This window comes from Cydia pomonella, chromosome 26 (assembly GCF_033807575.1).
Source record: "Cydia pomonella isolate Wapato2018A chromosome 26, ilCydPomo1, whole genome shotgun sequence".
In the NCBI taxonomy this organism is placed as follows: Eukaryota; Metazoa; Arthropoda; class Insecta; order Lepidoptera; family Tortricidae; genus Cydia; species Cydia pomonella.
Genome location: NC_084728.1, coordinates 2,878,089 through 2,893,210, shown reverse-complemented (window position 1 = coordinate 2,893,210; position 15,122 = coordinate 2,878,089). Strand labels below are relative to the sequence as shown.

General features: G+C 35.6%; 1 protein-coding gene across 3 annotated transcripts in view; it reads right to left on the bottom strand.

Moving 5' to 3' along the window:
• Positions 1-15,122, bottom strand: part of LOC133532162 (androgen-dependent TFPI-regulating protein-like) — a 48,819-nt gene that overhangs the window by 20,178 nt on the left and 13,519 nt on the right. The window contains exon 1 of one of the 3 annotated variants that reach the window (XM_061870710.1): positions 4,443-4,547. The exons of 1 other annotated variant lie outside the window; for it this stretch is intronic. Coding sequence is in view for 1 of the 2 variants with exons in the window: in XM_061870709.1 (XP_061726693.1) it covers positions 12,970-13,165 (196 nt within the window). In the remaining variant the exon portion in view is untranslated. Of the gene's footprint in view, positions 1-4,442; positions 4,548-12,813; positions 13,166-15,122 lie in introns of those variants that run through there. One more of the 3 variants, XM_061870709.1, reaches the window with a different exon arrangement.

Sequence of the window (15,122 nt, the reverse complement as noted above, 5' to 3'; positions counted from 1 at the left end):
CTAAGATAAAATTAGAGTGATAGAGAAACATGCCCGCAGTTGACGAACTACGATTTTCGTGGTTATAGACCTGTATATTACGACGCGTACGTGCACGTGCATGTCTACGCACGTCGCACACGCATCCGGTGTGGACAGGCCTTCAAGCGCTAAAGGATAACAATCCGAATGCATTTGCGGGACAGTTTCATGCGCAGATGTTCTTTATTTTCGGTAAAAAGTTTTTTTAACTCGAACGACAAAAATTTGAAAAATATTGTAAATTTCGATATAAAAATATGTTCTTGTCATTTTTACGTCATCCGCACCGAAAGTTCTGGCCTTGGTTTTTACAGTTTGTTCAAAGAAATAGCGCAACATGTGTTCTGTGAAATATAGTCTGCCAAACAACTTTCTCAGTAGAAAAAGGCGCGCAATTAAAATTTTTGTATGGGACGGTAGAGCTTCGCGCCTTTTTTTTTAATTGGCCGCTTTTTTCTACTGACGGAGATGGGTTGAAAGACTTTAATTAAGGAAAGTTTAAATACGAAAAAAGTAGTAATAGATACATATGTATAACTGCAACTTTGTTTCACTATTTTATAGTATATGTAGGTAATATTAAACCTTTAAACGAGCCATTGAAATTAAAAGAGTAATTCTTGTATATGATCTCGGAAACAGCTCTAACGATTTCGGTGAAATTTTCTATATGGGGATTTTTGAGAGCTAGGTCTTATCCGTGGGAAAACGCGCATTAGACTAGAGTTTTTATAGATTTTCCTAGCAAAGCTCGGTCTCCCAGGTACTTTTATTCTAATGACGGAAGTTATGTAAATCTATATTACTTGTAGTTGTACCAATAACATATACTACGTGTATTGTATACGACCGTATAACCAAAGGAAAATTAGGTTAGGACAGGGCTCTGAACCGGTTTATTTTTAAATCCCAAAATATCCCAATATTTTTAATTATTTTATACTCTTTACGTAGGACTGGATCATTTATTTAGGTAACAACTTCGCATTATTATATAGTCCTATTAAAAATGAAATAATAAACCAAAGAACGAAAAAGAACGTAATAATACCGGTATTTTTTGTATGAAGAAAAAACCGGTTCCGAGCCTTGGTTTAGGATTTAATGAAGTTAACACACTTTTATAAAATACAGACTACTTTTATTTTTCCCTACCTATAAAATAATTCAGCAAGCAATGTATCACTACTTTTAACTGAAAACAGTCACAATGTGACTATCATCATAGAAAAATAAGAAGTAATAGAGTGCTCACTCCATCCATCAGTTTTGGTATCAAAATGCTTATTATTTTCGCAGTTGACATCTAGCATCGAGTAGCGGAACTCCTTTCCGCTAATATTATAACTAGAGTAACCGGAACTCTATTTTTAACTCCTACGCTTACTCTGGTTATAATATTAGCGGAAAATCGTTGAGCATTAGACTTTTTGTTTGCCGCGATATCTATTGTCGAGTAGCAGTACTGAGAGTTCCGCTACTCGATGGTAGATGTCGACTGCGAAAATAATAAGCATTTTGATACCAAAACTGATGTATGGAGTGAGCACTCTATTACTTCTTATTTCTCTATGCTATCATGTGCGAAATACATGTATATAGCCGCTCGAAAAAAATCAAACATTAATTATGCCCTGGTAATTAAGACTAAATTATAAAAATCTTTCAGTATCGTTTTATAGCACTAAAACCTACGTCTAATTTAAGTTTGCGGTTATATGAAAAATAAACACTGTAAGCGCCACATGCACTATCCCACTAACCCGGGGTTAACTGGTTAAACCCTTAGCTCAGAGTCAAATTGTATTGATAACCATGGTAACTCCAGGTTTAACCAGTTAACCCCGGGTTTGTGGGATGGTGCAAGTGGCGCTAAGTAAATAGGTCATGTTTACCTTAGAGTAGTTAAAATTTAAGTATGGAATAATCCGTTTAATATCAATGAATCACAAGTGATAATCCCTTATCTCGCACAACGCTGACTTCCTAGTTGACCTTAGGACTTGAACTTATTAAATTTAGGTGTTGTCACTGAATATTAATATAAGCCCCCAAGCCCCCAAGGAAGGACCCTTGGGGGGGTCACGAAGGTAAGATGACTAAACTGCCCCCCTGACTAGAAAGCTGAATCCGTCCTCTTTAGTAGTGTAACTGTACAGTTTACAAAGCGCATATTATTTTGATTATGATGCACTTTATTTAACATAAACATTATTTCTATGACTCACTTTCTAACAATAAATGATTTGTATTTTTTTGTATTTTACATTGCCAACTATTTCTGTTTAATTTTCTAAATATTTTAAAGGGGCTTTGATGGGCCAAAACGCAATTAAAGTCAGACTAAAAGTTGACAGCGATTTTGACAGCCCAAACAGCGCAAGTGTTATTTTAAACGTCAAACTTCTATCAAATCACATTTATTTAGAAATGACACATATTTTACAGACTTAATTGTTTAAATTTTAATTCTATGCAAAACACATGTATCATTAAAATTAATAATATAAACTATAAGGAAACTAAATCAACCATAAACTTAAAAATAAAATTAACTATACGCTTAGCCTAAAATAACCCCCCTGCATCGCACCTGGCCCAAAGGTCCCCATAATGCCTGCAGCATTCCCCAAATTATGACGATTATTTATTATTTACCTACAACACTTGCGTAGGCTAGGCTATCAAAACCGCTGCCAAATTAGCTTGGTAGGACTCTACACGATGCGACATCGTGTCAGTGTCACATTGCGACGTCATGTCGTGGAAATCTACGACGTATTCCCTAAATTTTTACAACACGTCGTTGTGCCGTGGTACGTTTTACGACGCGACATCGTTTAGGGGCACTATAAAGATACATGTGACATTATCTATGCAAAGGGACCTTATTGTCAGTGGCACTTACACCATTATAAACGATTTTCCCATATTATAAACAACGCCGCGCTATGCAGTGCAGCGTAAACAAACGAAATAGAGCAAAAACAAGTTTTGTATGAAAAACTTATATTCGCTGTATTTTTTACTATGCTATCTGAAGGTACATAAATTAATTATAAGATTAGATATACCTTATCCTATTGTAAGTACAAAGTTTCAGAGCAATCTAGCTAGTCGTTTTAGAACGAGAGCGTAACTACGTTTGTATGGAGAACTGTGCTTGGTGGGGACCGTCTGTTGCGGTTCATATCTCTTGATTAACTGTGGTATTTTTTACATTTGTACGTTATGGTTGTGACGGCATGAAACACGACGTCGTGTCGAAAATCATACTAGAGTCAGACCACGATAAGTTAGCAGCGATTTTGACAACGCAGACAGTGCAACCTTCTATGAAATTATGACGTTTATTGAAGAGGAAAGGGGACGGCCGGACGCTTCTGCATACAAACATAGTCCTCATTTTCCTCTCTGCACATTGACATAATAAAAAATATTTTTGTATAATTTGATGTATGTTAACCATAACAATTCCCCTACGTTTGACTATTGTAGATTTTTTGATTATTGCAAAAATTAGGAGCAAAAAAATAGATTTCATTCAAATTATAAAAAGGCTTCTAACTCTTATAATATTTAAAAATTCGAAAAAAATCAAATGAAGGGCTATAGCTGTGGCTGATATACAAACAATCGTGTCAAAATATTTTCAATAATGTTAATATCCAGAGGGGAAAATGGGGACTACGTTTGTATGAAAAGGCGATTTCGCGCTCCACTTGCACAGGGTCGGCAACGCGCATGTAGCATGTAATATCTCTAGTGTTGCAGGCGTCCATAGGCTTCGGTGACTGCTTACCATCAGGCGGGCCGTATGCTTGTTTACCACCGACGTGGTATTAAAAAAAAACTTGCACAGGCTGGGCTATCAAAATCCTTGCCAATATAGCTTGGTCTGACTCTACGATACGATATCGTGACGTGTATCAGTCAACACACGACATTTCCACGACACGACGACGCAATCGTGTGTGTTGGTCCTAAGTTTTTTAACTATTTCAAAGTAGATAATCGGTAGGTATGTTTTGGTATTTTGTTTGAAATATTTTGAAGTTAAGTACTATTTATATTTTAAATTATAATTTATAATGTTAAGACATTTTTGTATTTTTTAATTATTTTATCAATAGTTACAGAAATATATACAATATAAGATAAAAACACTATTATACTTAGGGGTCTTAGGGGGTATCTCGGAGACTTGCCGAGAAGGAAGGCTTGAACCAAATTTACATTAAAAAGTGCCAAAATTGAACCTCCTCCTCCTAACAACACACACGCATACCAATAAATAAATAATATAATGTATATTACATATACCTACATGTAGTTTTTAAATCAAATTATTCAAATCTCCCACCTGGGCAAGTCGACTTCCCCCTGTCTTCCCCTACATAACGAAATATATTACCACTTACCTGTTACTAAAAATACTTGGTACTTATACTCGTTCCACGACACTAAGTAAAAGTAACAGCGACGACCATGCCGTTGGTGTAACGGTGTGCAACTGAGCCACTCAGGCCCAGTACGGTAAACAACTAAACACATAATCTAAGGGCCTACCACGAACCACATTCCACGTGTTGCCTCTCTGTCGCACTTGTAAATTCGTACGTAAGTCAGACAGGGAGGCAACACGTCGAACGTGGTTCGTGGTAGGCCGAAACACGAAAATCGAAATGTTGTTACCTGCCTCTCTATCACTCTTGTATATTCGAACGATAGAGAGGCAGATTACGAAATTTTGTTCGTGTTCCCCGGTAGGACTGTATTTTAATCCATTTGGTCAAACTAAAGGTCAGTTATCCGATGAAATTGGGATTAAATTGAAATTGAATAGGGAGTAATGATGCAATGTTCTGCCGCCAGAGGCAGCACTGGTACAAACCGTAAACCATCTTAGAGTACCTCATCCATGGTGTAACAAAAATAGCGGGAATCCGTTTAAGGCAGTGGTGGGCAAAGTACGGCCCGCGGGCCAGCTCCGGCCCGCGAAAGGATTTTATCCGGCCCGCCGCCAGTACTATGAAATAATTAGTATATGTATGTATGTATATACATTATTGTACATAGAAATAAAAACACGAAAAACACAGTTACAGAGTAAATTAAATACAACAAAGGCGAACTTATCCCTGTATGGGATCTCTTCCAGTTAACCTTTGAGGAAATGAGTAAAACAGAAGTAACGGTGAATGAATGACAAACACAAACAAAAGTGTACAATCACTGAAATATATATAATACTGAATATATGGCATTGGTCCACGATAATCGCAAATTAAAATACATTTTTGTTGCAATTCTGGCCCTCCTCTTAAATTTCTGGAACTTTCTGGCCCCCCCATGGAGAAGTTTGCCCACCTCTAGTTTAAGGGTATCGTGTTCTGATTAGGAAAAACTAGAAGTATTTTTTTACCATTTTGACCTGCCCCATAGAAGAAAAAAAACTTTTTTTGCAAAAAAAATTGTTCTACTTTTTCCTAATCCCCGGATTCCCGCTATTTTTGTTACACCTTGTATAAATACATACTATGCCTTAAACAGGACATAATCAAAAAACTGTTTAAGAGGAAAGGGGACGGCCGCTTCTCCATACAAACGTAGTCCCCATTTACCTCTCTGGATATTGACACTATGATAAATATTTTTGTTATAATTATATGTATATTAACCATAGCTATGCCTCTACGTTTGACTTTTTTAGATTTTTTGATAATTGTAAAAATTAAGAGCGAAAAACTGATTTCATACAAATTTTTAGATGCTTCTAACTCTTATAACAATTTAAAATTCGAAATCAATCAATCGTACGGGCATAGCTGTGGTTGATATACAACAAATTGTTTTTTTTTTCTATTTATTATTTAGGGACTTAAATCAGTTTTATGATTATGCCAGCCCCATCGTACCTTATTCTAGTATTCTTACATGTCTACTTATGGGACTTGTACCTTTTAAAATAATCTAGAACATATAAAAATATCTTTTTAGCCTCTTCTGATGTCGGTACAGCTAAGATGCTCTGAAAAGCACCTATATGCAATCTATTTACCTTGAGGGCATTAGGGTTGTTTCCAATTTTTTGAAACGCTCGTATTACGTTCTATATTAACTAAAAGTTGCCCTAAAATTCAACTTTTATACTAAAAACGGCTTTAAATATGTTAAATTAACAAAATATATTTTGACAGATGCTTTCGCGCCCAAAACGCTCTTTGAAAATTGTGTGACGTCACAGTTTACGGTTTGACACTTAACTACATACGCACGTAGAAGATACGAACTGTCAGCTGACATTTGTCATTTGTTGTTTATCGCCTAACTGTCAACAGTGTCAATCCGAGAGTTGTGACGTCATCAGAATGTTCAATAACGTTTCGAGTTTGGTCACGTGACGTGTGCCAAAAGATATTTTAAATTCAATATTTACAAAAATATGGTTATTATAGGTCCCCTAAAAGTAGTTTTACATGTTCTTATAATCCAAAAGAATTTATTAGGATACAATTCTGCCCTAAGATTTGTAGATGGAAACAACCCTATTAGTAACGCTTGTCTATTGTTTTAATTCCGTGCACATTCCGTCAAAATATGTTGCAAATCTTCCATAGAACCGCAAACTTCGCAATTTGGGCATCAAGTAAGCAAACTTTTTTGACGGAATATGCCCGGAACGCAATCTTAAACCTATCTTAATTAACTATCTATTTAAATTACTGTTAGTAAACCAAGGTATATGAGGACGTTCCGATTGCATAGTCTTGTACAGTCAGCATCAAAAGTAGCGGATGAAACAACGCGCCAAAAGTATCTAATATTCCGGATAAGTTTTCCAAATATAGATAAATCACTAAAATTCACGTTCAAAACTATATCTTTTTCAGTCTTAATTGTTCTATATATAGAACCATCCCTTTTTGTTAAGCTGTAACAGAATGGTAGATACTTTTGAAGCGTTGTGTGATCCGCTACTTTTGATGCTGACTGTACCACACGCCCTTTTCTTTGCAACGTTCATCAGTGTTCTTTCCAGATATAATGAATTTTTCTGTGTCAAAATATTTTCAATATTGTCCAGAGAGGAAAATGAGGACTACGTTTGTATGAACAGGCGGTTTCGCGCGGGACCTCCACTTCTTAAGGCATAGTATAGGGTAAAGGCACCTATTACCGTGGTAGTTAAGGAACTTTTCAAAAGAGATCCTAAAATTAAGGGTATCAATGCTGTCTAACAGCCAGGAATATTTTTTTTTCATCAGAGCATTTAATGAACTTTCCGTTTCACACGTTTTTGGATTCATTTTGGGTTATTATATGTATTAAAATATTTTTTGAAGCCAAAATGACCAAATCTTCTATTACCGTGGCAAGGGACAGGCTGTGATTCTATTATCGCGAATTGAGCTTTCATTACCGAGGGTACAATTGGCATGATTTTTCTGCACTCGTTAATAGAAACCAAACTCAAAATTCGAAACCTAATACCGAGGGTTAAAACAATAATAACGACGTGGGTTCTGTATATTATTTTTGTATCATTAAGTTTAATAATGACACAAAAATAAAAAATAAAACTATAGGAGTATGTTTAAAAATAAGAGATATATTCGAAGAGATTATAATTACACTTTGGTACAATCAAATACTATTAAATAGTTAACTTACCAAGTACCCACGAGTACCTGTATAACAAGTTATAAGTTGAATGTTTTACATGTAAAACAACAAAAATTATTGTTAGTAAAGTTTTACTAAGGACGTATATGACAAATAGGCCTGCCTGTTATTAAATAAAGTAATTTTTAAATGCTATAAAGATTGATAAGAATGTGTCTTACTGACATAATTAGCTGCACAAAAAAAACAAGTAAGTAACATTTTCTCATAAGGCACAGCGTAAATTATAGTCGAAATGTTATAAGCTAGACGTTTACTACCTGAGTGAAAGTTTACCACAGTGAAATGGTAAACGTCCACCTCATAAAATTTCGACTATATATAAAAACATGAAAATTTTTAATTCTAATATTTTTGATAAGGTAATTAAGTTAAATAAAGTCTCTCACATATTATGTGTTATAATTTACCCGTTTAGAATTAACAAATCACAGTACTTTTCTTATTGCTGATTCTTATAGCTAAAAAAATCATGTCTGAGATTTTGGACTGCTGTATAAATAAAATTATATAAAAAAAAATCTAATCGGAATTGTCCGGCAGTTGGGTATCCTTCCTTGTCAGAGTAATAACTGAATCAGAAAACAGAAGAATTTAAATCTGATAATGATAACTGAAGTCTAAATTTTATCAACGAAATCTGTACTTGCGGTACCCTAAATGCGATATTTCAATACAATACCAAATAGTCAATCGGTAATAGATAACTCTTTAAGAGCCTATTACCGACCCATTCGATATTTCTCTGGGTCGGTAATAGATTTCTATACATTCTATTACCGAGGGTAATCTGCTTGCTGCATCGGTAATAGGCTTAATTTGGAGTTTAATTAAACCTAATTCCGACCCATAAAAAGAATAAAACACAGATGGTTTTTCAAATCAAATCAAACACGTATATTACAAGCTTCTTGTAAAGACAAAATCACATAACTGGCAAGTAAATTTTAGGTTTTAACTCAAAATAAAAAAAAGTTGACAGATTAAGGGTTCCCATAGAAACAAGGAAATCGGTGCTGAAGTTTTTGTCAAAAATTAAGGGTTAGTTGAATACTTTCCATACCACGGAAATAGCTCTTTAATAGCGTGAATAGATCAAGATTGGAATAAATAAAAGAAATTATAAAATTGATAATTTGTACCAAAACTAAAGAGTAAATAACAAAACTACCACTTTTTCTATTACCGTGGCATACCACGGAATTACTTACCACAGAAATAATTGGCGCCTATCACCGCTGTATTTTATTTTCAATTTTAAACGTATTTCCCGGTCAAAAACTAAGTTAAAAGTAATTCAAAATCTTGTAGAAAACAATACACAACCTCTTAAAAGGCATTGCACTAGTTTATTTGCCATAACTATTACGTAAAACACTAAGTAAGATTGGAGTGCACTTACCTGTGGTGTCACGTGTCTGTATGGAACAACCATTTCTTGCGCCACCGTCGCACAAACTGACGAATCGCGAGTTTTTTGTTACACTCACACAAATGCACACTAATGGACACGATAGACCAATGAATGAGCTTGTTTTGTGTATGCTTTATTTCTCAGGGAATAGATCTGTTTGCTTGCAAAATGAGTATTTGTAAACACCGCGGTGTTAGACGTCGATTTTGATACCCGCGTTAATAGCCGCCGTTACCCTAGTACATATATATTTAATCTTTATTCAATTCAATACAAAAAAAATATTTCAGACTAATGCCCATAAATAATCACAGAAAATAATAACATATTCAAATAAATAAATAAAAAAAATACAATAAAATTACACACTATGTCAAAAGCAAAAGAAAACCTTATAGTACAAAAGGCGGACTTAATGCCATGAGGCATTCTCTACCAGTCAGTATAATAAGTTACTCTATGGATCATAGACTATACATAACAGAGTATTCGTTTCGAATAAATATGATATTGATGCATCAAGGCCGTTTGTTTACAGTTTGTGCTGTGGCGCCCTCTACGCAGAGTTTTGCGTAATTTTCCCTATTGATACGCTCTCGCTTCCACTAATATGAAATCAAATGTGTGTGAGAGCAACGCACCATAATAAGATGTAATTGGAATTAAAAAATTGTTTTGATATGCCCAATAGAATTAGACCAAGATAAGTTGGCAGCGATTTTGACAGTGGAGAAAGTGCCAGTGTTATTTTAAACGTTAAACTTCTATGATATTTTGACGTTTACTTAACACTTGCACAGTCTGGGCAATCAAAATCGCTGCCAACTTAGCTTGGTCACAGAATAAATAATAGTACTACCCTACAGAAATGACACTTCCTACAGAACCGAAGTTTGACAGCGATTCAGGGACGAATTATGCTGTCCCTTTCTAATGTATGGCACCATCCGTTTCGGACATTTAGCGCTGTCAAAATTCAAGTCATTATCATAACCCCAATTTCTTATGCCAGTGCAATGGGGTTCGGACAGCCCCAATATGGATTGTGGCACAGAAGCACTAACTTTTTGGTGCTTCTGCGCTACTAACAAGTTAGTGCTTCTGGGCATTTTCCGCAAATCGACAACCATTGTGCCTATTTTGCGTGAAACCAGGTAGCGCTACTCTAACCACCCCAGCTCCTCCACGAAGCCTAGCAAAGTTTTCAGGTTGCTAACTACCTCTCCTAGTGTGCACGGAGTCCCTAGGTATTTGCTCCTGTATACTTCTACCTGTTTGCAGTCTAGGAGAATGTGTTTTGTTGTTTCCTCTTCTTCCATGCACGCTCTGCACATGGGGCTGTCTGTTGTACCCATATTGTGTACGTGTTCATTTAGTGTGTTATGTCCTGTAATTAATCCTACTATTTAACTTAGTTGTGGTCTAGGTATTTTCAGTATTATTTTGTTGAGCTTGTAGTTCAGGTTCGGTAAAATATCCTTGGTCTGCCTGCATGTGTCCATTTCAGTATTTATTGTGCAGTTATCTGTGATGTAGGTCTAGATGGTTGTGTATGTAAGATATTGGTAAGGGTATGATGGGCTCGGGTCCATATGCCGGTGTTTCTAAACCTTTCCTGGCCAGTTCATCCGCTGCATCGTTTCCTCTTGATCCACTATGCCCCTTTATCCATTGAACTGTTACTTTGTTGCCTTCTTTGCTCACTTCCGTGAGGCTTCGATGACTGACCCAGACAATTGAGGCAACTAATACTCATCTAGACAATTTTAACAAACCGAAACACAATTAGGTTGCCTTGTTCATCACAGAGTTTCTATAGCCACCTGTCTCAAATACATTGTTATCTTCATATCATCTGTTCACGCGGAGTCGAAGTCTAAAGTCCAACGCCGTGTCTTACAATAATCGTAGCTTGTGTACCATGTTATTAACAATAACGTTTGGTAGGCTACATAATATTATAATATATTCTTAGTTTTAAAATAAATCTTAAAAATACTTCAATATAAATAATTAACTGGCATTTTTTTATATTTTCAATGCATGTCTTAAACGTTTTTGGATATTTTTACCGAATATTGGATGTCACCTTGTAGGTTAACGGCATCAATTTAAAACATTTAAGATAAAATTTGGAGTGTTTAGATATTTCACAGAACAAAATCTCCATATACCAAAAAGTGTCCGACAAAAAACCATAAATAGGTGGCGCTACAATACCTAGAATACTTGAGTAAAAAATTTAATCATAGACAGCGCACTTCACTCCGTCAATAACGCCTAGGTTCTTAGCTACTCTAGCGCTACTCTGGAGAGATTTGAAAATATTATTTATAGCTGACAGCTGGATACTTTTGCAACAATTCTGCCTAAGGAGTTTCTGTTCCTTGCCTCTACCTTACGTATTTCTACCGCTTTATGCGTTGAAAGTTGAATGTCCTATTCGTCCCTTATATTTTCGATATACCTACTGCAACTGGTTTCAATATTAATAAATTAAAACCATGTTTTTTTTGCTCCAGTCATAGGCAGTTTTATTTACTACTCTGAGCGCTAGCGCTACTCTAGAGAGATTTGGATTTGGAACTATTATTTATAGCTGCCAGCTGTACACTTTCGCAACAGTTCTGCCTATGGAGATTGTATTCCTTACCTCAACCTTCCATAAATTGCAGGTTTTTAAATCGTTACACTAGTAGGGCGACAATAAATTTCAAAGAAAATTTAATTTCAACTTAAACGTTGGGTAACATAAAAAAATAACTTAGAACCCATACAAACTTCCTTATTTGAGAGGCAACTGTAACGCCTATATAAATTGTAAAGGCAATCATTCAATTTGAGCATATGCTTGCACCAATTATCAGGCGATGGATCAATCACCTCACTTCCACCCCACTTTTCACCCTCTTAAGGGATGATTTCCGGGATAAAAACTATCATATGTCCTTCCCCGGGACTTTAAGCCAAACATGAATTATACATATCAAATTTAAATTAAATCGGTTCAGCGGTTTAAGCGTGAATAGGTAACAGACAGACAGAAACACTTTCGCATTCATAATATTAGTATGGATTATTATCATAGTCATTATTCATCACAGTATGGGGTAAGATTTTTTTTTACTTCGTTTTAAATAGTTGATTGTCTCACAAGGGAGCAAAATTACATATTTACGGCGTGGGCCTACATTGAATCCTTAACGAAACGAAGGATTTTATAATAGAATCCTATTACGCAGCAAAATATTCTAAAATATAATCCTGAGGGTTGTGATGGATTCAAGGGTTAACGCCCAGGGTGGAATTAATTTTCCTGCCATGTGACACGTACTGCTTTTTACATCACCTATAAGGAAATTATCATGTTTATAAACATTATTTAAACTAAAAAATATATGCAAAAAATAAATAAAGAGCGTAGAACAGAAAAATACCACTTTTTTCCCTCCTAGCAGGGAAGAAAAGCACAACTTTGATCCCTCCTAGCAGGGAGGATAAGTGCCACTTGGATCACTCCTAGCAGGGAGAAAAACACATCTTTGATCCCTCCTAGCAGGGAGGAAAAGTGCCACTTTGATTCCTCCTAAAGAAAAAGCCCTTTTCCGAATAGGTGATGTGAAAAGTAAATTAAAGTTAGGGCCCATAATTTTAAACGATTTGCATTACCAGAAAAAATAAAAATGCTAGAGTTTTATTCAATGTGAATATTTATTTAGGCATTGTTATGTTCCCTAGTCTTATTTTTAAATAAACAATCCCAATTCTTTTCAAAGCCGCCCCATTTTAACGCTGTCTCAATATCTTTGCCAACATCATGTTCAAAGTCACCCCGTTTTAAAGCTGCCTCAACTTTTGTTATTTTTTAATTTTTGCCTGCGCGTTCCCCAAACTATTCTTGTTAAAAACCATTGCATGTGATAATATGTGATCAGCATAATGCCAATGGCTGTTATAATAAGCGGAAAGCAGAAACGAGTGTCGTATGCGATGCCGAATACGGGGTACATCCAGATGCCTTGCTCCACGTAGGTGTAATACATTCTGAAACGAATAAAATATAAATAATATATGACATTTTTGCACAGATTGACTAAGTAAGGTAAGCTCAAGAAGGCTTGTATTGTGGGTACTCGGACAACGATATACAGGGGGATTTCGGGGTCGTGGAGCAAGAGAACAAGACATCACACAGAATTCAAAGATGAGTCTAATGATGTTGCTCATTATTTATTATCACCAATAATTATGATTATTTTTCAGATGACAAGTAGAAAAAAATATCTTTGCATACAGTTTGGTCACCCTACTCAATGTGACGTCTTGTCGTTTTCCATACAGCGTATGTCAAAAGTCATAGGGTGACCATGATTACTTCGTATAAGATTAATTTTACTTGAAAAATAATAAAAATTAAACTAATTATCTTTCAATCAAATACTACCGTATGATAATGTAAATCATTTATAGATTCAGAAAAAGTGGTTCTGAATCACGACCCAGAAATCACCCTCTATATAATATAATAATTTACCTACAAATAGTTAAATACATAGAAAACACCCATGACTCGGGTATATCTGTGCTCATCATACAAATAAATGCCCTTACCGGGATTCAAACCCAGGACCATCGGCTTAATGTCAAACTCAAACCCACGCAAAACGTTTCAAAAAATCTAACCTGAGAATACATTTTATTTTCATTTAAAAACCGTATACGATACCACCCATAACAATAATTAATTGACATCTCTTTTACGAAAATTGGCTTAGTAGTTTTGAAGCTATTGTATGGTAATCCATACATGTATATTAATACATGTTCATAAATCATGAGGTCAAGTAAGTAAGTAAGTAAATATTCTTTATTGCACCACAAAGAAAACAAATTTAAAAAACAGATTTACAATGTAAAGAAAGGTAGCAACAGGCGGTCTTATCGCTGTAAGCGATCTCGTCCAGACAACTTTAGGGTAGCAGGATATAAAGAACAGTAAGTTTTTAGAACAAGTAGTGCACGAATGAATTATAATGAATGAATGATTCTTTATTCCTAAAAATTAGTTTCGTGTATCGCTGTTATGTAAGTAACCTATTACACGTATAATTGAATATGGTTATTGGTTGGTTATAATTGAATACTTTACAATTATGTCGGAGGGGTGCTGACTTGCAACGAGTGTGGTCGTACATTTGCTGCAAAAATTGGCTATATCAGTCACCTGAGAGCGCACCAGCGACGCTCTCAGCGGTAGAACGCAGTCGCTGTGGTCGAAAACGGCTAGGAGATGATGATGATGATGATGGTGATGAATATGGTTTACTTTGTATTTGTAGAACTGTAGAATCGAATCTTTTGATACCCGACTTTATCCACTCACTTGTTTCTGGTAACTGTAGTTACCAGCTGTCACCCTTATTTTATTATAATAATAGAAGTCACTGAAAAATGAAAGTGGTTACCGGCTAGGTATGCTGAACCCTCGTGGAAGTCAGCTGCCGCTCCGTTGGTGGATGGAGGAATGATACTTTGTCAAATGATAGTTTAGATGCTGTTGTTACTTTAAAAAAACGTCAGCCGGTTATATCGCGGTGGTAAGAACATCAGCTTGTCGCATGAACATGTAAAAAATAAGCGCTATACCTTTTATGAAAGCAAAAACAAATCATGAAACGTTGCATGTAGCATTTCATCAAGCGTAATCGCCTAAAAAGCTATAAACGGATTACGCAATGTACACATTACGCATACGCGCATATTAAATGTTCATTTTACAGCTGACGGTCATTCCACCGCGATAGAACCGGCTGACGGTTTTTTAATTTTAAAACAGCATCTAAACTAACATCTGACAAAGTATCAGAGGCGGGAGGCGATGACTAACGAAATATGCTCCTGGCCCGTGGTCTATTAGTTTCACAGCTATGATATGTTGAAACTTGAAACGCACGTAGGTCATCATCATCATGTTAGGTAAACACTAACACCTTATTATTTA